The sequence below is a fragment of the Notamacropus eugenii genome, chromosome 1, assembly GCF_028372415.1.
Source record: "Notamacropus eugenii isolate mMacEug1 chromosome 1, mMacEug1.pri_v2, whole genome shotgun sequence".
Lineage (NCBI taxonomy): Eukaryota > Metazoa > Chordata > Mammalia > Diprotodontia > Macropodidae > Notamacropus > Notamacropus eugenii.
The window spans coordinates 55,565,538-55,592,290 of NC_092872.1; the positions used below are offsets into that span (position 1 = coordinate 55,565,538).

General features: G+C 36.2%; 1 protein-coding gene across 4 annotated transcripts in view; it reads left to right on the forward strand.

Annotated features, from left to right (window-relative positions):
• Positions 1–26,753, forward strand: part of PDPK1 (3-phosphoinositide dependent protein kinase 1) — a 136,222-nt gene that overhangs the window by 91,980 nt on the left and 17,489 nt on the right. For all 4 annotated transcript variants that reach the window (XM_072602366.1, XM_072602383.1, XM_072602356.1 and 1 more), the window contains exons 6-11: positions 504–601; positions 4,415–4,490; positions 11,229–11,297; positions 12,079–12,175; positions 14,568–14,741; positions 18,668–18,885. In XM_072602366.1, the coding sequence (XP_072458467.1) occupies positions 504–601; positions 4,415–4,490; positions 11,229–11,297; positions 12,079–12,175; positions 14,568–14,741; positions 18,668–18,885 (732 nt within the window). The remainder of the gene's footprint in view (positions 1–503; positions 602–4,414; positions 4,491–11,228; positions 11,298–12,078; positions 12,176–14,567; positions 14,742–18,667; positions 18,886–26,753) is intronic.

Genomic DNA, 26,753 nt, shown 5'->3' on the forward strand with positions numbered 1-26,753 from the left:
AAAACACCTGCAGCCATAGCAATATACAAATATGAAGAGTATTAAATTTTTCCTGGGCATCCTGATGGTTTTGCTGCTTTTGTTTTTACGACCGATTGTGTTGAGCATGGTTTGTTTATGCCTATTTTTTCCCTTTGTGATGGAATGGGTTTCTTAAATTCATATGTTTTCTGATAATTTCCATATTAGAAATATGTCCAAATGCTGATTTCAGAGCCAGGAAGCCTTCTCAGTTCAAAAATCAAAAAGCCAAAATTGGTGTCTCTTAGGAGAATAAAGTAGTCCCGATTCATGAATTACATTTTTCAAATTACCATGTCACTGTGACAATCCCTTTGTAACACTGTAATTTTCTAGGTGGAATAGATCTGTTTGCCTATTAGAAGGTTTCATTAAGGTTGATTATATTTTCTTTCACTTTTTTCGTTATTCATATTTAGTACATGTTAAAATGTAATTCCTTTAAATATTTCAGCTGAAATGTGAAAAATCTGCTTTTTTAGGGACCTTAAACCAGAGAACATTTTATTAAATGAAGATATGCACATTCAGATTACAGATTTTGGAACAGCAAAAGTATTATCTCCAGATAGTAAACAAGGTATGCAAGTGTTCTTTTCTGACACTATTATGGCTGAATTCAATTTTATGAAGTAGAAACTATATTTTAAAGTTGTTGAGTGTTATAAATCAGAATTATACATTTTCTTTGTATTGAATTATTTTGTATTTGAATTACTTTTTTGTATAGTTTGTACAGCAAATCCTTGACAAAAATGAATAAAAATGTTGTGGAACTCATGTAATTCTAAAACTTATAGTAGAGCTTGTAATTTAAAAGTATCAAGGATATAAATATGTACAAAAGATGTAGTGGGCTTCAATAGTGAGGTATTATCCAAGCCAATCTGCCCCTTCAGGAAGTGGACAAGAGGTACTAGGCAGCAATTTCTTTTGTTGCAAATAGATTACTAGAGTTTCAAGAATCTTAGGGTATTTTAGTTTAATCCATTTTTTTACTCATAGACAAACTGAAGGAAATAACTTGCTTATACTAAGATTTATCAGACACCTAGTCCAGTGATATTTCTACTGTACTATGTTCTTAGTGTATCCCTATCAGTAATAATATCAATTAACATTTTTGTAGTATTTTAGGTTTGCAGAGTGCTTTACAAATATTATCTCATTTGGACCTCACAATAACCCTAGATAATGGATAGGTGCTATTATTATCTTCACTTTCCATATGAGGATAGTGAAGCAAAGATTTAAGTTAACTTGTCTAGAGTTACACATCGAGTAGGTATCTAAGGCTGAATTTGACCTCAGGTCTTCCTAATTCCTAATCCTGAGTGCTGTCAGAGAAGGGGCCACAGAGTACTAGGGATATGAAATTAAAATTGTGCTTTATGATATGTGTATCTATATTTATTTAACTTGAAATGTGACACTGTGGGAGAATGAGTGCCAACTAAATATTTTGAGAGAAATCCTGGAAGTTCTTGGGTGTCAGACACATTGCAAGGATACTGTGCTTCTTGAGGTCAAGGACTGTATTTTGTTTCATCTTTTGCTGCCCAAGTGCCTAGCGCAGCTTTGCAACATAGTTGGCACTTGGAGTATTTTGTTTTTGTATCCTCGGAAACTATTTGTTCATTGTCATATGCAAAATAGGTGTTTATTAAATGTTTTTTAATTGATTTGAAAGAATAGAAATCAGTTTAGAATGAATATTACTCTGATAGCCAGCAAGGTTGACTACCTTAAAGGGGCAGACCTTTATGGACATTAAATCTTTTTTTCTGTTTAATAATGCTGATGAGTTGCTGGGAATTATCAGATTATTGATTATTTGAACTGTTTCTTTGGGGATTCTTCTAGAAGATAACAGATACTATTAAGCTTTAGAACCTAACTTTCTCATCCCAGATGAGTGTAAGAAATATCCAGTATTCATATTATAAGGTTGCATGGTGAAAGACAGTAGAGTATAAGTCTGTCAGTTTCTTATAAAATGATACAGTATTTCCCTCATACAGAAAAAGTACTGTTGGGGTCAATCAGTAAATCCATCCATTGTGTGCCAGGCACTTTGTTAGAGCTGGCAATATAAAGACACAAAGGAAAACGTCTCTGTCCTCAAGGAGCTCCCTTTCTCTACAAGGAGACAATGTGTCTTGTTCCTTACATTTACCTTGAATAGGCAGGATGGCTTAGTGGATATATCAGTGAACTTGGAGGCAGGAAGGACCCAGGTTCATGTTCTACCTCTCGTACTTGTTCGTTTTATGACCCTGGGCAAGTCATTTAATGTTGCTATGTCTTGGTTTCCTTACTTGTAAGATGTTGGGGTTAGAGACTCAGTGACCTCTAGTGCTACGTCTACCTCTAAATCTTTGATCCTATTTTATGTACCCATCAAGCATATACAACAAACGTACAAAATAAATGCAAGGTAATTTTATTTTAGAGGGAGTAGAAACATAAGAGGGATTCCAGAAAGACCTAATGTAGGAAGAGGTATTTGAGATGAGTTTTGAAGGGAACTAGAGGAGGAAGTGAAGGAGAGTAGTACTGCAGGCATGATGGGCATCCTGCAAAAGGAGATAAAATGTCATGTGTAAAGAATAGCAAAAAGGCCAGGTTTCCTTGACTGAAGAGTTTGTGGGAGTGGAGGGGATAGAGGGAGAAGAGTATAAGTTTGTAAAGGTAGATTGGAACCAGGTTACGAAAGACTTTAAAGGCTAAGTTGAGGAGTTGTAGTTGTGTGTAGAAGCAACATGGAAACCTAGGTAGACCTATACTTTAGGAACATCCTTTTGACAGCTGTGTGGAGGACAGATTGGAGATGGAGGAGACTTCAGGCAAGGGGGACTAATTCGAAAGCTAAGGATATATGTAGTACAGGAAAAAGATGGGAAGTGCCTGAACTAAGGCAGTAGCCCTAGTGAGTGAAGAGGAAGAATGGATAAGAGAAGTAAAGTCAATTAAGGCTTGGCAACTGATTGGATATGTGGGGTAAGGGAGAGGGATGATTGGAGGTTGCAAACTTATGTGATAAGGACACTGTATTCTTATAGATATATAGATATAGGAAATTTAGGACAAAGGTATAAAACAGTTTATTTGGAAATGTCCAATGAATATTTGGTGATGCAGGACTGGAGCCAAGACTATATGCGTGTCCAAATGTTTGAGTCATTGGTGTAGAGATGAAAATTAAACTGAGACAATGTGTAGAGGGGAAAAAAAAGAGGGTTCAGATGAGAAATTTTGGGTAAACCCACATTTGGGAATCCCAGTTTGGATGGTGTTGTAGCACCTGAAGGAGTAGTCAGACAGAGAACAAGACAGAACAAGAAACAAGAGAGTATTATTACAAAAACCCAGAAAGGAGGTGGTATCCAGGATGAGAGTATAGTCAGTAATGTCAGGTGCTGAAGAGAAGTTGAAAAGGATGAAGATTTTAAAAAGCTTATTGTATCTTACAGTTAAAAGATCATTGGTAACTTTGGAGAAAGGTTATATTCATTTTAGTTGATGAGGTTGGCAGGAAGTCAGATTTAAAGGTTTGAGAAGGAGGGAGTGAGAAAAGAGGAAGAGTGTATTCAACTTTTGCTAGGAGCTTGGCTATTAATAGGAGGGGAGATAGAGGATGGTAACATGTAGGGATGGTAGGGCCAAGTAAATGTTTTATAAGGATGGAAAAGACCTTGAACATGTTTGTAGGTGACTAGGACTGAGCCAGGAGATAGGGAGAGACTGAAGATTACAAAGAGAAAGGATGATTGTGTTGGCAGTCTGCTGAAGGAGATGAGGGGGGATTGAGATTAAAGCTCAAATGAGAGGGATTGGCATTGGCAAGAAGAGCTCCCTTCTCAGTGACTAGAGTAAAGGAGAGAAACGGGGCATCATGTTAAGAGGTTTGGAAATGGAGAGAAATTCATGGACAATGACTATTGAGTTTTTGTCTCCCTGCTCCCCTGCCCGGTAGAGTGTAGGACAAAGTCTTCTGTTGAGAGGACAGTTGGAGACCCCGAAGAAGACCCTGGTGATTGAGATGTCAGGAGAGAAAGTTTGGAACAGTTGCTGTGGGGAGTGGAATAGAGAATGAATTAGGGAGGAGATTAATTAGGTAATATAAATTTGTGATGGACTCATTTAATTTGGTTGTTAGTCAGTGAGTCAGTAGGTTGAGGAGTGAGGCATAAGGAGTGATGTAATGATAGGTTTAAAGGTTGGATAAATAAGTTCCAGCAGTTTTGATCATGGAGTACTTTTGGATGATGGTAAGAACAAGGGTGTTATCTTTATCATCTGAAATATGAGATACTTTTGAATAGATTATGTTTTGATGTCTCTAAAGGTAATTTTTTTTTCTTTCTTCCTGCTTTCTCCCCCTCTTTATCAGCCAGGGCTAACTCATTTGTAGGAACAGCACAATATGTTTCTCCGGAGCTGCTTACAGAAAAATCTGCGTGTAAAAGGTAATCTGCTGTCATTTGTCCTATTAAGCCTTAAGTCTTTAGTTTGTTGTTGTTTTTCCTTTCTTCTTGCAGAGGACTATGACATCAAGGAGGATTTTGTGAATTGGATTTAAGTGAGGGAGGGCTGTGCAAAGTCACCAGCGTCACTTGCTTCTCTAGAGCCATCTGAGTCCAATGGCAAGATATAGATGGTCCTGGAGAAGGTCCCACCTTTAGTTTGTATATTTTAAGGAAAGAAATGAGAATTTCTCATTGACAAACTACTCATCCTGCAAAGCTCATCCCAGATACCCCCTTCTCTGTAAATCCTTCTCCCATTTCTCAACTAGAAGTGATTTTTTTTCCCCTTCATCTGATTTCACAATGCTATATTTATCACTTACACATTTATAGTTAATCCGTATCATATTTATGTATCTGTCTTATATCTTTCTACAGTATTGACCTAGAGTTGGATTCATATAAGACTTTGATTCAAATCCACCTCTAATACTTGCTTTGTTGTCATTGTTAGCCACATAACTTCTTTGAGCCCTTATTTCCTCATCTGTAAAATGGGCTTAATAGTAAATATAGCTCCTTATAGGATTGATGTGATTTACATACATATATACACACACACACACACACATATGTACACATACATGCATACGTATATGTATTACTATATATATAGTACTGTCTGGGTTTAAAGGCATTGTCTGTGTTACTATTAAAGATAGGGATCATGGTATATTTATTTTTGTTTCTTCCCCTAATACTGAGCTTTATGAATTTTTGTTGAATTCTAGATAACTTTGACAACTTTTTAATGGTTAAGAACATTCTGAAAGAAACTTGGGTTTTAGTTCTGATCCAAATTTTTCCTTTAGTATAGATTTATGCTAATTTGTTGTTTCAGTTCTTTGATTTTATTTTTTGGGTTTATTGTTGTCAGGAGTGGGAGAAGAGTGCCTTAGTCTTTCCTATTTATATAATCCTTATTGTTGTTGCACCTATGGAATTTACATCATCATTAGGATCATAATTCATTCCAGTTTCTTAGTATATTAGAACAGAGAGGTAAAGGAACTCAGTAATCTGTCATTAAGTCTCAGTTCTTCCATGTACTGGATGACTGTGGGAAAGTTATTTATCATCTCAGTTTTTTTAACTTGTTAGAATGAAAATAATACTACTTGTAGTACATTCCTGACAGCAATGTTGTGACTTTGTAACTTTGAAATACTTTATAAATATGGGTGATTATAAGAATAATGGTAAGAGATAATTTCCCCATCAGATTTATAGATGATAACAGTGTGTGACTAGGATAAACCAAATGCTCTGTATGTACCAACTTCTGACAAAGCTCCTCTTTAAATGTTATCTAGATTTCTTTTAAGTTTGTTATCTGTTTGAAAATTAGCTTTCTTAAAACCCTAAATTTTTTTCAGAACTGTACTTCAAGAGGAGGGAGCTAGGCCAGTGGTTTATGAAATTGTCTTCTAATCTAAGTATAGGTTTCTCTGGGCACCTGAGAAATCTTTTGGCAACTCATTTCATGTTTTTAGGTCTTAGTTCATTTAAGTGCAAAATGGAGAGGAGAGTTGAATTAGGTTATTATTATATCATCCTCCAGCTTCAGTCTTCTGTGATTCTGTGAGTAGATTTCTCTTAAACTTTGGCCTTCAGGGCCTTGGCAATGCTGTTTAGTAGGCAATTTTTTTTCACAGAGGAAAGTTTTTATAGGCATTTGTTTGGCGAATGTTTAGTCAGTAAAATTGTTCTTTTCAACTGCTATGTCTTGTTTAGTTTTTCTACCCTGACTCATTGGTGGCTCCTATGCCCCTTCTTTTGGGTTGATGTATGACCACTTTAGTGTAAGCATTGATGCTTTGCATTTTTTGGGTATCCATAAGGAGGTTATAATGGGCAGTTGAAATAGATGGTCACAAATGTTATGTATGTAAGATGCCATTCTGGAGTTAAGAATTGTACCAATCAAGGGCTGGCAGTTATTAAAGTTTTCTGTGCCCTGTGGTCTGTGCTATTAAATGAGGGGAATTCTGTACTTCACAAAATGGCATGTTGGGGCAGCTAGGAACAGGGTGCCAGGCCTGAAGTCAGGAAGATTCCTCTTAGTTCAAATTCAGCCTCGGCCACTTACTAGCTGTGTGACCCTGGGCAAGTCACTTAATCCTGGTTGCCTTCTCCCTTTGGTGCCACCCCCACCCCACCTGTTAAACTTTTCAAAAGGAAAAGTTGGTTCTTAGGGATTTTTTGCTTTTATTTTCACAAAGGGGAACATCTTTCAAATCAGCTGTCAACTATAGAAAAGCAAATATCTTGTTTGTTTTTTGTGTATGTGACTTGATTTAAAAAAAAATATTGCCATCATTTGTTTTCTTGCAACAGCCATTTCCCAAAAAATTCTGAAATAAGCAAACCACTTGACAAGGCTAGTTTTACTGATCCTTCCAGAAAGGAGAGGTGTATCCCTTGGCAATATAGTGCTGACGCTGACCATTGTAGTTGATCAGCAGTTTTGTTGTTTTTTTGAACCCTTATTGTTGACTTGATTTATATTGTCTTTGGCTATACTTTGATTTCTTCACTTTTCAACACTTCATGCAATTTTCTGTAGAATCTTTATATTCCTTGGACCTGAGCTTGAAGGAGTTGGACTATATCACCTCTCAGGTCTTTTCTAGCTCTCTGCAAACGGCCTCTAATTTTTCATTGACAAATGAGGCAAAGGGCTTAGCTCAGAGGGTGGAGGGATGAGGAACTGTGGGTAGTTTGAGGAACCATGAAAAGACTGGAAGAGTTGGGGTAGTAGTTAGGATAGTGAATGAACTGGAGAGATGTAAAAGAATAGCCTTGATGTAGTGAGGGCTCAATTAAGATTATGCAACATAAATTTATAGTAGGTCAAGTCAGCAATATTTTGTGATTTTTCTCTTATATTGAGAACCATGTGTAAGGAATGAAGGCAGAAGATAGCTTGAGTAATCTAAAGTTGAATATTGACAAGACTGGTGGTGATAGGATAAGAAGGCCAAGGAAGGAAATAGGCTATTGTCTTAGGGATGTGTAAAGTACTCATAGATTTTTCAGTGTTAGAACTTTTATCAGACATTTAATGCACCCTTCATTAAATTTTTCCTTTTATGCATCATTGTGGTATGTTGGTAACCTTGGCTTTGGCAAAAAGGCGCTGCCCTGGAGGTTAAGCTCTGACACATCCTACCAAGCCAGAAAGACTTTAGGTAGTTTCCCACACATGTCCATGGTTCAAGGACCACTCTAACCAAGTTTGAGAGAGGTTATTTACCACATTGGTTGAAAGGTGATGAATTTTTCAGCTACAGTGACTCTCAATGCCTACTGGAGGGGTTGTAATCTTTGTGGAGAGAATACCCACACTGATGAAGTCACAGATCCTGAAAATACTTAATGCAAGTATTTTCCCCCAGTCTAGTTGCATTGATTTTATTTATGCAAAAACTTTTAAGTTTTATATAATCAAGATCACTTTTTCTATCCTGTATCTCTGATTATGTATTTTTCTTCATCCAAGGTTATAAAATAGAACCTTCTATTCTCCTCTAATTAACGACTTGTCCTATCTTAGGTGAATGTAGATTAATTTCCTTGTCAGCCTTATAATCTGTGCGCATTTTAGGGGATAAAAGATGAAATAAGAAACAGTATGTTTCCTCATGGAGTTAACTATTTAGTTGAGGGCATAAGCCATAGGTACACATACATTATTTAATAGAAATTAAAATATAATGAGTACATAAAGTTCACTGAGATCAGATGAGGAGCAATTCCTTCCTAATTGACAGGGGTTAGGGAAGGAGTTAGGTTGAGTCAAAGGTTTTTAAATCACTTTACCATGTGTGAGAAGGATTTCTAATTCAATATCATTTGACTTGATTTGATTAGATTTCATTATTTCATTTCATTTCAATCTATCACCTGGATGATGCTTTTAACCGGGATTTAGAAGCCATAATTTTGTGCTCTAGGTCTTGAATCTAGCAGAGGACACCGCTCATATATACAGCTTGGTGGTTGGCTGATAGTAGGAGGTAGAATTGGGTTTTGGCATTAGTGTATGCATAAAGTTAGTTTGAGTTAGAGTAGTTGGGCAAGCTGCTGAAGAAAAGTTGTAGATATTTCATTCTAATAAAAGTTAATGTTACAGTGAAGCAGCTGAACAGTACAGTGGATTGAGTCCTGGACCTGGAGTCAGAAAAACCTGAATTCAGATTTGAACTCAGATTTGACCTTAGTAACTTAATTGCCTGTATGATTCTGGGCAAGTCTTTCAACCTCTGCTTGCTTCAGTTTTTTCAACTGCGTATTGGTGATGATAATAGTAGCTCCCTCCCAGGGTTGTTGTGAAGATCGCACTTAGTACTATGCCTGACATATTATGGGAGCATTTAAAATGCTAGTTGTTATTATCCTCATCTTTATCATCATCCCCCCTTTCATTGATTCATACCCATTTTCTCTATGAAAACTACTTTTAACTGCCCTAATAATGATAAAGTTCTTAGGAGTTACATGTATTGTCTTCCCATAAAGGAATATAAACAATTTGATTTTATTGATTCCTTCTTTCATGTTTACCTTTATATGCTTCTTTTGAATCTTTTGTTTGAAAGTCACATTTTCTATTCAGCTCTGGTTTTTTTTAAAGGCCTCTATTGTTTCTTTGTTTCTTGATGTTTCGTAGCATAATTAGCTTCCACTTTCCCAATTGTAATTGTCAAGGAGTTTTTTCTTCAGTGATATTCTGAATCTTTTTTTTCTCCATTTGTCCAAATTCCCCTTTTTAAGGATTTCTTTTCTTCAGTGAATTTTTGTACTTATTTTATCATTAGGCCAATTCTGCTTTTTAAGGTGTAATTTTCTTCAGTACTTTTTTTTGTGTGTCTCTACCAAGTTATTAATTCTCTCTCTCTCTCTCCCTCCCCCTCTCCGTGTGTGTGTGTGTGTGTGTGTGTGTGTGTGTGTGTGTGTGTGTGTGTGTGTCTCAGGGTGCTCTAGGGTCACACAGCTAGTAAGTGTCAAGTGTCTGAGACTGATTTGAACTCTGCTCCTTCTGACTCAAGGGCTGGTGCTGTATCCACTGTACCATATAGCTGCCCCTGTTAATTCTTCTTTCATAATTTTCTTGCATCACTTTCATTTCTTTACCCTATTTTTCCTCTACCACTCTTATCTCTTTCTTTAACTGTTGCGGGAATTCTTGTTGGGTTTGAGTCCAATTAGTATTTTTCCTTTGAGGTTTTTTGGTAGCTATTTTCACATTATTATCTTCTGAGGTTTTTTACCCCCTTGGTCTTCCCTGCCACTGTAGTGGCTTTTTATGGTCAAATTCTTTTTTTGTTGCCTTCCTGTTTCTCATGCTGTCTTGCTGCTTTAGCTAGGCTGGCTTGGTGTCCTGTGGGTGGTAGTTGGTAGGGATGACTGATTCCTTCTATACAGGAGTTACTTCCCTTGATGATGGGATGGTGAGGGCTGCTCATTCCCTCATTAGATCATAAAGATCCTCCTGGTTTCCTCTAAATCTGTAATTTTTGTCATTTCTTACGACAATTTTTTATTATGTTAATGTTGTAATAAGTAGTACTCTTCAGTTTTCAGCTTTAGCTTATTATAAAGAATTGCTACATATATTTTTATACATATGTCCTTTTCTTCTTTCTTTATTCTCTTTGCTGCATAGTTCTTATAGTTGTGTAATAGTTGGTTCAAAGAATTTCCATTCATAAGGGCTGTATGAGTTCACTGCTCTAATAACAGTGAATTAATGAGCCTTTTTTTCCCCAGTTCCCTCAACTTTTGTCATTTTCCTCTTTTGTCATCTTTGGAACCTCAGAGTGTCTTTGATTTCCTTTCTCTAATTATAATGATTGAGAGTATTTTCTCATTGCTGTTGATAATTTGTATTTCTTCCTTTGAAAACTGCCTGTTCATGTCCTTTGATTTTAAGTTGGGGAATGGCTATTAGTCTTTTTGCTGCTAAATTTTTTCCTAGTTAGCTTTTGCTCTTTTGAAATTTCAATTGCATTATTTCTGTTTGTGTAAAAACTTTAAATTTTATGTACTCAAAATTGTCTATTATATCTTCTGTGATCCTCTCTCATTTGTTTGGTCATGAACTCTTCCTCTTCTCTGAAAGGTAATTTTTTCCTTGTTCCTCTAATATGCTTCTGATGCCTTTCCTGTTTTACATCATAGTCATGTATCCTTTAGGCATTTATCTTCACATAAAGTGTCAGTGTTTATACCTAATTTCTATCAAACTGAATTCTGGTTTTTTCCAGCAGTTTTTGTCATTTAGTCTTTATTATCCCAGTAACTGGGTTTGTTAGGTTTATCACATCCTGTGCTACTGTATTCATTTATTTCTGTACAAATGTTTCTAGTCTCACATGAGCTTTTTACAGCAAAATGGTCACAACTTAGCTGAACAGTACTGATCATCAATTTATCTTTAATTTTTCAAAATGAATTTAGTAGTGAAAAAGCACCAGAAATGTATGAGAAGTCAAACTGGTAAAGATTATGTTCTCAGTTTTTGTTTTAAAAGAAAAGATGTGATTCATGATAAAAGCATGGACTTAATCATCTTATCAAAGCATATTAACAGAATTTACCACTTGAAATATGAAATGTATTGTGTCACTTGTACTTTTCAAATTTGATCTCCTTTTCTTTTTCCCTATTTTAAAGTTCAGACCTCTGGGCTCTCGGATGTATAATATACCAGCTTGTAGCAGGATTACCACCATTTAGAGCGGGGTAAGAGAAATGTAGTCTTCCTAAATATTTTTTTTTAAAGTTCTCACTGTTTCCTATTTTTCCCATCAATATTCTCATAACAAAATGAATTTTATCAGTTAAGTACATATTACTAAACATTCAGTACTTTCTTTTAAATTTTGGGGTAAAGATATTTGAGGTTTTGAAGTTACCAAGTTATTTGAGCATTGTTTTGTCAAAGGCTCAAGGGTATATCCAGTTGAGTAAGGGATGATTGGAACAAGACTTCAAGGGTCACAAGTTGGACCAATAAGTTGGAACTACAGGAAGGCAGACATGGTTGTAATAAAGAAAAATGTATTAATAGACTTGTCCCAAAATAGAATGGGTTTCTTTGTTGGCTAGTATGTTCCCTGTCAATGGAGAAGTTTTTCGTCTGGATGACGACTGGTTAGGTATGTCATAGAGGAGGGCTGAGATTGGTTTAGGTCACCTTCAGATTTTTTTCCAACACTACTATTCATTATTTGTTAGTGAGATCAACTCTGTCAGCCACACACAGGACAGCTATAAGAATGTTCCCTCTGACCTTTTGGGAACTTCCCCTTTTAGGGGAGAGGAGTAGGCAATACCATGGGCTATTCAGGTTGTGGATTGAAATCTTGACCTTCAAAGCTGGTTACAAGTGCTGCTTACAGCCTTTCTGGTTTGAAGATAACTGGTATATGTGACTATACCAGTTAAAAAAGTAACAATGAAGTTAGGACTAGTGCTTGTTTGCGTGATTCTGGGTTGAATCATTTTGCTTTTGTTTTGCCAGAAATGAATATCTTATATTTCAGAAGATAATTAAATTGGAATATGACTTTCCAGAAAAATTCTTTCCTAAGGCAAAAGATCTTGTGGAAAAACTTTTGGTAAGTATTTTCCTCATTTTATTATGGGTAAAAATTCCCTTTTCACCTATGTTGACAAAGACTTTAGTAACTTCACATAATTTCTTGACTTGGAGTGCAGTAAATAAAATTGTATATTCTGAGAATTAGCAAAGATTTTCATGATGGTTGTGGTAGACCAACCCTGGACTTGTGTTCAAATTTTGATATTGCCACTTGATAGCCACAAATAAGTTCCTTTACATTTTTGAGCCTCAGTTTACTTATCTGTAAAATAAGGATGATATTACACTAACTTCACAAGATGTTTTGAAGGAAGTACTTTGTAACGTACAAAGTGCTATATGGATGTAAGCTGCTGTTGTTAGCTATAGTTATAGCCCAAAATTACAAGTACTAATTTCAGAATTTTTTCATCATTGAAAGTAGTGAAAAAAATTATCTTATCTTTAGTATTCTTTAGTGTGTCAGTTTAAGTGCCAGCTATGTCAGCTATGCCAGTTCAGTAGGACTTTTACTCAGGATTTAGATTTAAACCAAGAAGTCCATACCCATTATTGTGTTTAGAGGTTTGTCTATTGGCAAGAAAACTCACCTGTTGGAATTCTCATCCTTGAATGGGTGGCATACCACATTGGTTGGGAGTTAGTGTGAAGTGAAGTGTCTGTGAAGTGTCTTTTAGAGTTCTGATAGACAGTGTTAAAATTTTTGGTTAATGTTACAGTTCTTAAGAGTGTTACATGTGGGTGGTGTTTGCCCTGTTGGACTTTCTTTGTTTTCTTTAACATAGATTTGGACTTTGCTGTCCACGGTGAGATGACAGAAGAAAGTGATTGAATGTATAGATTTTTATACAGTTTGTAGTGGCATGAATCAGTACCAGTCATAGTTCTGAATTATCCAGGCTTTTAGCATTACAGAATAATCTAGTCCTAAACAAAGCATTTTACAGTGTTGCAATAAAGGGCTAGCATTACAGAATTGTTCAGTGGGGTCTTGGAAATGAGAACCAGCTCTTTTACAGCTCTTTATTTATGCCTGTGTAATGGCATAGGCTTTATATCAGCACGTTGGGACCTGAGTCTTTTTTGAACTAGATAGAATGCAAGGAGAAGTAAACACTTGCAGTAACTGGTAGAGTTGGTGCCTATCTGTGCATGCTGAGTCAGGAAGTAGACAGTATTTTGGAAACAATGCCCGTAGTCCTCTTTGGCCTGTGTTAGCCGGATTTTCTATTTTGTTATTATTACTAAATAGCTTTTGAAGTTTTTTGATTCTGGAGCAATTAGAGCTGTCAGGAGAGGTCATTGTAAATTACACTCAACTGACATTCATGGACCGTCATTTGAATGACATTTATGTGAGTAGTGCCTGGTTTTGATAAAGTACTTTCCTGACAATGCTGAGAAATAACTAGTCTAAGTAATTATCCCCTTTTTACAGATGTGAAAACTGATGCTTAGAGGAGTGAAGTTCCTTGCCTAGGATGAAAAGAGCTAGTAAATGTTGGAGCTTGAGCTTGAACCCAACTATTCGGACTCATTCTTGGGTTCTTTCTGTTAGGCTAATATTCTTCTCACAATAAGCATGTTGTCTGGAGGTTTTTTTGTTTTTTTTGTATTTTATGGGAAAGGTTTTTAAAGATTAACATGAAATCTATGAAAATATCTTAAAGCCTATGAAAATGTTTATTAACCTTTAACAACCTCCCTGTTAACTCCAGTATTTTTAACTATAGAAAGCCTTGCCAAATCAGGAAATTTGTGTATTTATATCAGCCCTTATATCAGACTTGTTTTAGAATTTAAGAACTAGGCTGGTGGCTGATTATAAGAAATGTGTAATAGAATTGGAAGACTATTGAATTCATCATGCTCTTATTTTCTTGTATTTCCTATTGCTTTTCCTAGGGAATGGGTGTAGCTACCTTATTCAGTCTGAGTGATTTCACTAAATTCTTTGGACAAAATTATAGCTGTGTGAGACTGTGAGCTAAAATTGCTTTTAGGAAATGAGTGAGGGAAATTTCAGTAAGTCTGTAAATAGATTATACTAAATCTTTTATTTTGCTATGAAAGTGTTCTTTATTTACAGGTCAGTTTTATTTAGAAAATTATTGTAATATGTGTGTTTGCTAATGATCTTGTTTGTTCTGTGTAAGTCATTCCTAACTGTTAGAAGAAAATATAGGTAGATAGAGATGAAAGAAACGTAGGCAAAAGAAATTTTACAGAAACAATTTGTAGTCCTAAACTGGTTGGTTATGGTAGAACTATTTATTATGTTATCCATGCATCCTTAGATGAATTGGCAAGAATTACCCTTTCAGTACTTAGCATATAAGCTGATAGTGGGTACTTAATCATTGTTTGTTGATTGATTTATCATTGGGAATTTACTTATTTTTTTTAAGGTTTTAGATTCCACAAAGAGATTAGGCTGTGAAGAAATGGATGGGTATGGCCCCCTTAAAGATCACTCATTCTTTGAATCCATAACATGGGAGGACCTGCAGCATCAAACACCTCCAAAGCTCACGGCATACTTGCCTGCTATGTCTGAAGATGATGAAGACTGCTATGGAAATGTATGTCAGTTTATCTGTATCGTCCCAGTTCACCATTTAAAAATTTTAAAAGAAAAAAGATTAATTCTGCTTGTGATTTGTTTTGTTGAAAATGTCTAATTACTAGTTTCAGTGAATTAATGCTATCATGATGGTATTCCAATACTTCAAAAAAAAAAAAAAAGCTGCGATTTAATTGTTGAATGTACTCCTTAAGTCTGGCTCAGTTCAAAGCCCCTCTATACCTTAGAAGATAGTTTCATGAATTGCTGAAGACTCCCTACATAATTTGATGATCATTACTAAATTTACTTATCCCTTGAAGCCTTTCTGTTTTAGTAGGACATTCCAGGGATTATATTCCATTCAAATATTCTTCAAGAAGCTATGGTTATTTCCATGTCATAGTGAGGAAACTGAACTTAGTGACTATATTGTGGCATCATGCGAATCTAACTTTAAGGCAACAGAATGCAACAGGAGGGCAAGGATGTGGAAAGTTAATATTTAATATTTTAATATTAATTTAATTTTTATTTAATCAATTTATTTAATTAATAATTTTATATTTAATATCTTTAATATTTTTTCTTCTTTTGAGTTTTCAGGCCTAGATACTAATCCATTTTTGTCCTTATTCAGTTTATCTTGGATAAAGGGAAATGAGGGGCATAATACCAGTTACTTTTAGATGTGGTTTCCTTCACGGAGTAACTTTAAACAAAATTAATAATCTTTAACATGCAAAAGCATTACAGGAAAGGCAATTTCCCCCCCAGCCATTTATCTTGTTGTTGTTCAGTCATGTCCAATGCTTTATGACCCCTTGTAGACTTTTTTTGGCAAAGATATTGGAGTGGTTTGTCATTTCCTTTTTCTAACTCATTTTACAGATGAGAGACCTGAGGCAAATAGATTTCAGTGACTTGCTTAAGATCACATAGCTAATAAATATCTGAGGCTGGATTTGAAATCAGGTCTCCTTGACTCTAGGCCTAGCACTTTATTCACTGCACCACTTTGCTGCCCTAAGGAGTAAGCAATTGAGGAGATTGTATTGATCCTGATGTAGGGGTTATAGATAGCAAATGCTCATTATCTATCTTTCTCTCTCCTTTACTCTTCTCTTTCTATGCCAGACATTCTGAAAGAGGAGTTACACATTCAAAAATTGCAAAATATATGAAAAATCCTACTTCTCTCTTTTGGAAATCACTATCAGTCAGTCCATACATACTTCTTAACACCTGCTTTGTTCCCAGTACCGGTGGGATTGTGTTTGTCCTTAGTTCTTGAAGAGGACCATGACATGACTTGCAATTGACTTTGATTTGAATGAGGAGGGCTGTGCAAGGTCACCAGCCTCACTTTCTCCTCCAGAGCCATCTGAGTCCAGTGACTAGATATTCATCAGGATGACTGGAGATGACCTAGGAGCAAAGTAGATGAGCATAGGATAAAATTTCTGTCTTCAATAACTTTATGGTCTTATTGGAGAAAGAAAACTCACATATAAATTAGAATAGCTGAGTATTGCTTGGAGCTGATTGTAATACAGAGTTCATAGAAAGGAGAAAGAACTGTCTGTGGTCTTGAATTTGGCAATTAGGAAGTGATTAATGACTGTCATTTGGCTAAGAAAATGACCATGAGAACAGTTTCCTTAGGCGGCAGAAAACCAAATTGTGGGTGCAATTACCAGGGTTAAGTTACTTCCCTTCTTTTGAAAGAAGGGCAGGGTTTAACTCGGAATCCCAGTGAGTAAATCAGTCTAGGTTGGAATCAAGTTTAGGATGCCAGAATCTTATAAGGCTGAGTCAGAAAAGGAAAGCCTAGGATAGGAGCAAAGTGTCAAGATGGAGATTACAGTGATGGTTCAGATTCCAAGGTGCTTTACTGTCTCTGTCCCCTCTTATGGAGTTGTATGTTTTCCATTCCCACTTCCTTTAACATGAGAGTGAATGCACCAGTTGGGACTGATCCTTACTTTATTGGAAGAGTTGTGGAAATATGGAGTAGCAGTGAGATGACAGCAGGTTATGATCACTTGCTTGAGGAGAAATGAATGAATAAGTAGGTGAAGAGCAAGTTTGGTAATCATAGCGGAGTAGGAAAAGTAAATTTTGGGGGATGGTCTTACTTGTCCCCTTTACTCCACTTACATATCTAACAACTTGGTACAGAACTTCATCACTTCACATCTGGAAATTGTGGTAGCCTTATGATTGTTCTCTCTGCCTCAGATCTCTCCCACTGCAATCTGTCCTCCACTCTGCTACCAAAGTGTTCTTCCTAAATTAGACTAGGTTTGAACATTGCACACAATTCGGTAAACTCCAGGGGCTCCCTGTTGCCTCCAGGATGAGATATAAAGACTTTAACAACTAAGCTCCTTCTAGTCTTCTTACACCTTACTCCCCTCCATTGACAATTCAGTGATTTTTGACTTCTTTGCTTTTCTCTATACATGTCATTACATCTCCTGACTTTCTTCTGTTTTTCCTGTCTCTTTTCCTGGCCTGGAATGCTCTCCTTTTTTCGCATTTGCTTCCTTTCTTCCTTCGAGACTCAACTCATATCCTATGCTCTGCAAGAGACCTGTCCTGTTTCCCCCACTTAGCAGAGCCTTACCTTTTGGATCAGATACTATTTACACTGTATAGACTTGTTTGCATGTTTCCTTCATTAGAATATGAGTCCCTTGAGGGCAGGGATCGCATTTTTGCCTTTCTTTGTATTCCCATTGATTAGTACTGTGAGTAGCACATAGTAAACACTTAACACCTTGATGATGATGATGATTATGATGATGGTGGTGGTGGTGGTGGTGCCTGAAAGAAGGGGCACAAAAATTAAGGTCTTACAGATGAATTTGTGCTGTGTGTTATGGAGTGTGTCCCAGTTTTAGTGTGCTTATATGTTACTCTTGTTACAAGTTGCTGAAGGTAAAGCACAAAATGATGGAGAATAACAGAGGCTAAGTGTTTGCTAAAGTCACTAAGGAGGGTATTAAATACCCATTCAGTTATGTAGAGAGCACTAGAGATAATCCTTTCAGCTCTTTGGTTTTTGGAACCATGGTGTTGTACCACTTATATATGAATTCTGGGATCTTAGGATTTTAGAATTTGAAGACACCTTAGAGATCACCCAGTCTAACTCTGTCATTTTTGAGATGAGGAAAAGCCCTGGAGTGGTTGTGACTTGATCTTGTAAGAGGCAGTAAGGATTCAAACTGGGGCCCTCTGATTTCAGAGTCCTTGCTGTTTTCTTGTATCATTCTAGTGTTTGATGGTATGGATACTGTTTCATACTGCCCAGCACGAGAAGAGAATAAAGACTAGCCAAGTGGCTATCTTTCCATATACTGCCCTGTGTCAAATTGAAGTAAACAAAGCTTTCATGGTAACTGAGCCATTATTTGATTCTTATGCTAGTGTTATCATAAAAACTGGGGCAGCTAGGTAGTGCAATGGATAGAGTGCCAGGCGTGGACTCAGGAAGACTCATCTTTCTCAGTTCAGATCTGTGTCCTTAGACGCTTACTAAATGTAAGTGTTCCTCATTTGTAAAATGACCTGGAGAAGGAAATGGCAAAGCCCTCCATGAAGTGTTGAAGTTGAATGGTCATGAAGAGTAGGGCAACAAATGAAACAATTGAACAACAACAAAATCAGAAAAATTGGAAGCAGAATCAGATGTGGTTGTTTGGTCTATCTCTGTTTCTATGTGCACATATGGATCTTCAGTGTGACCTCATGAATTTTTTCCTTTCTAAGACTATATCCTAGTTTATATTCAATACAAAATTTTGTTTTTTAAAAAGCATAGCCTAATTGGTGAGCAGGGTTAATGTTGGTGTAGTCATGTTAAGTGTAGGACACAAGAGAAGTTTAATGTAAACCAATGGAAATTCATAATTACTTTACTGCTTTTCCTTTCCATAGTACGACAATCTTCTAAGCCAATTTGGCTGCATGCAAGTTTCATCTTCAACTTCTTCACATTCATTGTCTGCTTCAGAGACTAGCCTGCCCCAGAGGTCAGGCAGCAATATAGACCAATACATTCACGATCTGGACAATAATTCTTTTGAGCTGGACTTACAGTTTTCTGAAGATGAGAAGAGATTATTATTGGAGAAGCAGGCCAGTGGAAACCCTTGGTAAGAACTCTCTAAACATCTTAAGATGTAAGTTGTTTGGGTACTATGGGAAGGATATAGAAATGATTTATTTTCGTTTTAAAAGGTGACTTCTAACTGACTAGTTGAACAATGTTTTTCATGGTTATAAACATAGCCTAATGTCTTCCTAATATTATTAAATGTTTCTATGAAAACGTGACATTTGCGGGGAAGTTAGTCCACAAGAACAGTCCTTATGTACTTTCAGTAAGAAGTATAGGAATGATATGCATGCATGTAATTCAGGGAAGTAGTAATACAAGGGCACAGTGAACTTGGAGCCTTAGCAAACTATCTGAATGCTGTTAATGCAGTTCAGTTTCTGGTAGGATTAGTTTATCCCTTCCCATGCCAAATCCTACTTTTTGTCTATACTATGACCTCCAATCCTTTGCTACCCTCAATTCTCTCTCAGCTCATCACTCTTACACTGGCTATTCTTTCTTTCATCTTTAACTTAACCCCTTAATGAACCACTTCAGCTCTACACTGTCCTCTTGAGTCCCTGTCCTCTCAGTATATAGTTGATTGTGCCTTGCTAAGCCTCAGCCTTGGATGATTCCCACTGTCTACTTCTTTTCCTTCTGCAAATGTGCTGCTAAACAAAGATGGAAACAATTCAGCAATTCTGACTGGGTCCAATACAAATTTGTTACATATGTTGCAAAGGTGAAATCAATAGGTCTTTACAACAGAATGGACTAGGGCTGGGAGTGAAAAGTCAAGGGTGATACCTATGTTGCAAGCCTGGGAAAGGAGACTGTCAAAAGGAAGAGGGTGATCAGTACTGTCAAAGGCTGCAGAGAGATCAAGGAGAGTGAAGATTTTGAGAAAAGGGACATTGGGTTTGGCAATTAAGATACCATTGGTAACTTTGGAGAAAGCAGTTTCAGTAAAATAAGATCAGAAGCCAGATTGTAGAGATTTTAGAAAGTGGGAAATAAGGGAATTGAGAGGATTAGGACAGCAAGTGGTTAATTGTGGGAATTGAGTGAACCACACAGACTCCATCTTGTGACTTAATTCTGGAGTTAGAGCAGTTTTCTTTTTGTTCAGTTTGCCCAACTTCTGTCATATGAGAAAACTTTATTTAATTATGAGAATTGGGAGAAAACCTTATTATATTGTTTGAATCTATCCCTGCATGGCCAGGAAACTGGACCATCTCTACCTGCTACTTAGAGACCCTTAACTAAGGGCCTAAATTATGCTGACCAGAAACCCAGTCAGACTCAAAGACTAATGCGAGTTTTCTCATAATTGTACCCTTTTTTCTCCATTAATACTGCCATCACCCTAGTTCAGGCCCTTATCACCTCATGCTTGAGTTATAGCAGTAGCCTCCCCACTTCAATCCATCTCCATTGAGCTGTCAGAGTGATTTTCCTCAAGGGCAGACGTGACCATTTAACTCCCCTTCTCAGTAAACTCTCGTGGTTACCTGTCACTTCTAGGATCAAACAGAAACATAAAATCTTCTGTTAGATATTCAAAGCACTTCATAATCTCTTCCCCCCCAATCTTTACTTTCTGTACCCTAGATACTTTTCCATTCAGTGACATTGGCCTTCATGCTGTTCCTGGCGCAAGACATTAATTTCTCAACTCTGGCCATTTTCTCTGGTTGGTTCCCTATGCCAGGAATTCTCTGCTTCCTCATCTCTACCTCCTTCCCTGGCTTTTTTCAAGTCTCAGCTACCCTGATGCCTTTCTATTCCAATCCTTCTTTATTATAGTTTCTCCCTCTGTTATTTCTTATGTATCCTTTACATATCTTGTTTGTACATACTTGTTTGCATATTATCTGCCTTATTAGACTGTGAGCTCCTTGGGGGCAGGGGTTTTCTTTTTATCCCCATTACTAAGCAAAGGACCTGGCACATAGTAGGCTCTAATAAATACTTATTGTCTTACTGACAAGTCCTTAGGATACAAAGCAAAAACCAAAATACACCAGTCATGTATTCAAGGGGTTCACATAGAGAAGACAATATATACACAAATAGATAGGAACAGGATATCTATCTGTCTCTCTCCTTCTTTCTCTTTGTCTTTCTCTGTCTCTCCCTATCTAGATTTATCAGTCAATCTGTCATCTATATCAATCTATCTTCTACAAGCTTACAAACACTGATTCAGCACTTATTATTTGCCAGGAACTGTGCTAAGCACAGGAAATACAAATTCAAGCAAAAAGAAAGACAACAAAAGACAATATATAAAATGAAGCTAAACAGGTGGAGTAGAGGGAAGGAGATGCCTATTCCTGGGCATGATGCAAGAGGAGAAAGAAGTTCAGAGGATCAAGAATGGAGACCAGGGAGGAATTAATGTCTGAACATGGTTGGCTTGATGAAGGGGGAAACTGAGCAGGGGGAGCTGGACTGGAAGCAAGAGAGCTCCAGTTACAGATCATTAGTGTTGCTCACACTCCTCTTACCACCATCATCAACTTTGTAAAAACGGGATCTGGGAGAAAAAAGGAGAAAGTAAGAGTGGATAGGATAGAAGGAAATAAACAAGTAAAAATCACAATCATGCATATGAATGGCATGAACTCATTCATAAAACAGAAAAGGAAAATAGATTATAAAGATAATAAAACATAACTGAATAATGTCTTAACTACAGAAAACACACTTGAAACAAAGATTCACACAGAGTTTATGTAAGAGGCTCGAGCAGAATTGATTTTTGCCTGAAGTGAATCCCCAAAAGTAGTAGAAAACATGATCTTGGGCAAGGTAATGATAAAAATAAGATTAAAGAGTTAAACAGGAAAGCTATGTGATGCTTAGTGAAATAATGTCAGTACTTAATATATGTTCTGAAAGCATATCAATACTTAAAGGAAAACTTAATTAAATTTTAGGGGAAGTAGCAAAGTTGTGGTACTTAGGGTCTTTCAGTGCAGCACTTTAAGACTTAGACAAATCTAATGGAAAGATAAAGAAAAAATTGGGGAATCTGAACAGAATTTTAGAAAAGTTAGACAGGATGCCTCTGTTGATTACTGAATGGGAGTCAAAAGAAATAGAAATATTTCTCAGCTATGTATAGTATCTTTACAAAAATCAGTCATGTGTTAGGTCAGAAAAATCCCGTAAATTCACAAAAGCACAAATATTAAACACATGTTTTACTCACCATTACACAGTAAAATTATAGTCAGTTAAAGGACTTTGAAGAAAGGAACTTAAGAACTTTGAAGAACTTAAATGGAGGCTCAATAATTTAATCCTGTAACTTAAAGAACAAATTATAGGAATAATAGATAATTTCATTAAAAAAAGGATGAGTAAATAATAATACCAAAATTTTGGGGGTACAATCAAAGAAGTCCTTAGGGAAAAATAACATGTTTAAATGTTTTCATCAACAAATCAATGACTTCTGTATTCAACTGCCCCTCCCCCCATTAGGAAGACAAAGCAGAAAAAGGAAGCAAAACCAGAACCCCACAACTAAACCCTGAAATACTTTCCATCTTAAAATTAAAGAGATTACCAAAAAATAAATAAGAACAGGAAGGTTTTTTTTGTTGTTGGGAGGAGAAATAAATAGTCTGATGGGAAGAGTGAGGAAAATCCAAGTTGTCATTATCAAAAATGAAACAGAATTCACCACAAGTGAAGAGAAAATAAGAAAAATTTTTAGAAACTAGTTGCCAACACAACTAAAAACTCATGGAAGAATATTTATGGAAATATAAAATACTCAGATTAAGAGAGAAAGAAGTAGAAAACTTAAGCAACCTTGAAAAAAGAAACTGAACAAACCATAAATTAATTCCCAAACCAGAAATAAATCTCCAGGGCCAAATGAATTTACAAGTGAATTCTATCAAGTAAACATTCAAGAACTGATTAATTCCAGTATTACATAAACTATTGGCTAAAATAGAAGACATCCTAACATATTCCTTTAATGATATAAATGTTCTTAAATTTTTAAAATTTATTTTAATCAGCCAAAATTTGCCTTTCAAGAAACATTTCTTTTCGTCTCCTCCTCAGTATATTCTTCTCTTTATATACTTTTTATCTTAAGATCATCAAGACATAATAGTCACTCTCAGGTCTTATCTAATTGGATTCTCTATTAATATAATGATGATGAAGATAAGGTTAAAAAGGGACACATCTGAATATAAACAGTTTATCCTTCAGCCCTTTATCATTGTTCATGTTTACCTTTTTATGGTTCTCATCATGTCTGTGTTTGAACATTCGAGTTTCTCTTTAACTTTGGTCTTTTCATCAGGAGTGCCTGGATGTCCTTGGTTTTATTAAAGACCCTTTTTGCCTCTGTATGATCATGCTTAGTTTGCTAGATAAGTTATTCCTGATTGTAAACCCATATACTTTGCCTTTTGGAATATTGTATACTGAATTCTCTGCTGCTTTGTAGTGACTGCTGCTAAATCTTATGTGATCCTGACTGTGACTTCTTGGTACTTTAATTCTTTCTTTCTGGCTGCTTGCAGTGTTTTTACTTTCACCTGGAAGCTTTGGATTTTGGCTATGATGTTCCTTAGAGTTTTAATTTTGAAGTTTTCTTTTAGGAGGTGCCTAATGAACTCTTTCTATTTCCACTTTGTCCTCTGGTTCTAAGAAATCTGGGCATTTCTTTAGAGATTTCTTGAAATAGGATATTTAGGCTTTTTTATTTTTGGTCATGGCATTCAGATGATTCTTTAATTTTTTTCTTCTTTCTCTTTTCCAGTTCAGTTGTTTTTGCTATGAGATAAATGCTTTACATTTTCTTTTATTTTTTTTTCCCAGTCTTTTGCCTTTGTTTTGATATTTTTTGTTGCCTCATGAAATCTTTGGCATTTATATTTGTTGTTGGGAAGTTTGTTGCTTGGGAAAAGTTTTATATTTCTTATGCCAAGCTATTAATACAGCTTTCTTCAATTGTTTCTTCAATGGTTCTTATTTCTTTTGCAATTTTTCCTCAATTTTCTCATTCCAGGGAATCTAGTTGCATTTGTGCCCAACTGGTGTTTTTCTCTGAGACTTTGCTTGAAGATGTTTCGGAGTCATTCTCTCCTTCTTTTTGTCTTGACAGTTCCTGCCACCATAATAGCTAACTATAGTGTGTGGTTTTTTTTTGTTTGTTTTTTGTTTTTGTTTTTTTGCCTATTCTTCAGGGGCAAGGGGGCAGCTAGGTGGCACAGTAAATAGAGTGCTGGGCTTGGAATCAGGAAGACATCTTTGTGAGTTCAAACACTTACTAGCTGTGTGACCCTTGTCAAGTCACTTAAACCTGTTTGCCTAAATTTTCTCATCTGTAAAATGAGCAGAAGAAGGAAATGGCAAACCACTCCAGTATCTTTGCCAGGAAAATCTTAATTGGAGTCATAAAGAATTGGACATGACAGAACTTTCTTCCTGGGATTTGATGTTAGGACTGGGCTCTGTGGCACTTTTGGAGATAAGGTTTTGGCTGGTCTTGTTGCTGATTTCTTGGGATATTGAGTGTTGTATTATCAAGATCTTAGGAGCATTCTGGGCATTTGAAAACTTTTGCTACTCACAAAGCAGTCTGGTATCCCCCTGGTCTGAGCTGTGCAAATTCCCGACCGGGGTTTAGGTCTATGCAAGACTCCTGTTAAATTCTGCTCCATCAGCTAGCTGGAAAACTCTGTTGGTTCAAAGTGACAAAATCATAAGGTGCTCTGTGCTCTAGGTGTCTTGCCTTGGTTATTCCTTTGCAGACTGGGCTGGAGTCTGGGAGTGAGATCCTGCTTTGTTCCTGAGATCTGAGCCACACCATCTTGGCTTTTCTTGGTACAATGACCAAACTTTTCCTGAGGTTCTCACTCCACCCTAGATTTGCAACCTGGGTCTGGGTAGTATGTGACAAAGCTGCTAGTTGGCACCTGCCCCCTCACAGTGTCCCAGTTTAGGTCTGGGGGTACCCCAGTAGGGGTCTGAAGCCTCCTTTGTTTGTCGGCCTGGGTGTGCCTTGTGCTTTTTTGCTCCAACCTTGTTCCCAGATCTCTCTGTTTGTTTGTCTCCCTATGCCAACCTAGGCCCAACAAAGGACTCGCTGTGACTTTTTTGGGATTCCTATATCAGATTTTGGTATGGTGTTTTATAGATCTGTTTGGAGAAGTTGTGAATGGGACCTCAGCTGTTTTCTAAATGAATTCTTTATACCTAAACTAGGGATAGACAGCAGAGAAAGAAAGTTATCTTTAATACCAATGCAAAAATGTTAAATAAAATATTAGACATATTAAACAACACATTAGAGTTATACACTAGGACCATGTTAGATTTTTTACCAGGAATATAGGGTTGGTTCACTCTTAGGAAAACTTATTTAATATAAGAGATCATATTGATAACTCATAACAAAATTCACATGATTATATCAGAATATGCAGAAAAAGCTCCTGACAAAATACAATATTTAATGTTAAAGCATTGAGCGTTAAAAATACTAAAACAGTATTAGTAATGTGGCTTTTTCTTAATGTGGAAATTAGTTGTGGAAATATAATATGGCATATGATATGGAAATTAATATAGAAAACTAAGAGCCAGCATATGGGAGATGTGCCAAACATCTTCAGGAATAATGCAAAAGGGTGTTTATTATTAGCAATATTTTTTTATATAGTACTAGAAATGCTAGTGGAAGGAATAAACATGGACAAATCAGTAAAGAGTTATCACTTTTTTGCAGATGATACAATGGTGTATTTAGATTTGAGTGTCAACTAAAACTTGATTGAAATAATATTAGCACAGTTTCAGGGTATAAAATAAATCAACACAAATAATCAGCTTTCCTGAACTTTACCAATAAAATCCAGCAGGATTAAATAGAGGAATTACAGTCAAATTAGCCATACAGTGTATAGAATATTTGAGAGTCCATGTACATATCAGAAGCTACACCACTACAATAGCAAAAAACTATTTGTAGAATTATTATTGACTTCAATAATTGGCAAGATCCTAATTATTCATGATTGGACTGTGTCATAGTAGCAGAAGTGACAAAACTCTCTAAATTAATGTGCTCACTCAGGGGCATTCCAATCATAATACTAAAGGGCTGTTCTCTAAAGAGCTGGAAAAAATAATAATGATATTTATCAGAGGGAAAAAGTTGGCTCTCAAGGCAAAATAAAGATAAAAAGTGAGAATGAAGAGGAATTAGCATTACCAGATTTCAGACTAGACTACAAAATGCTACAAAATGCAGTAATCAACAAAACTATGTGGTACTAGTTAAAAATTAGCATCAGTGTAACAAATTCATTGATCGTCATGCAAAAGCATTTAGCATAATAATAAAATATTAAAACCATTTTAGCATAATATGTGGATTAGTTTTGTTTTAATGTGCTTGTTTTTTGCAACTTTTTTTTCCTTGGGGGTGGATTTGGGAAGGAGAAGGGGAACTAGCATCAGGGATATAAATAAGAAAAAGAAGGAAGATAAGGTAGCTTTTACATTAAAAAATGCACAGAAGAGAACAGAAGGATATTCAAAAGGACATATAGGCAAACAAGACAGGTGGGAACTAAGTTGTTAAATTTCTTATTCTTTAAGAATAAAGGTAATAGAGATTTGTTATTTAATGTTCAGACTTTTTCTGTTCATTGTTTATGGAAATGCCAATGTTTTTCAAGATTAGAATGACCGAAAAAGATCCAATTAAAAATGAAAGATATTTATAATAGAAGTACAAAAATGAGAGATGAGAGCTTCAGCTAGGGTGGTAGCTGTGTGAGTGGTGCAGTTGATAAGAGTCTTCCGCTCATCTTCCTGATCTCGTCTGGCCTCAGAAAAATACTAGCTGTGTGACCCTGGGCAAGTCACTTACCT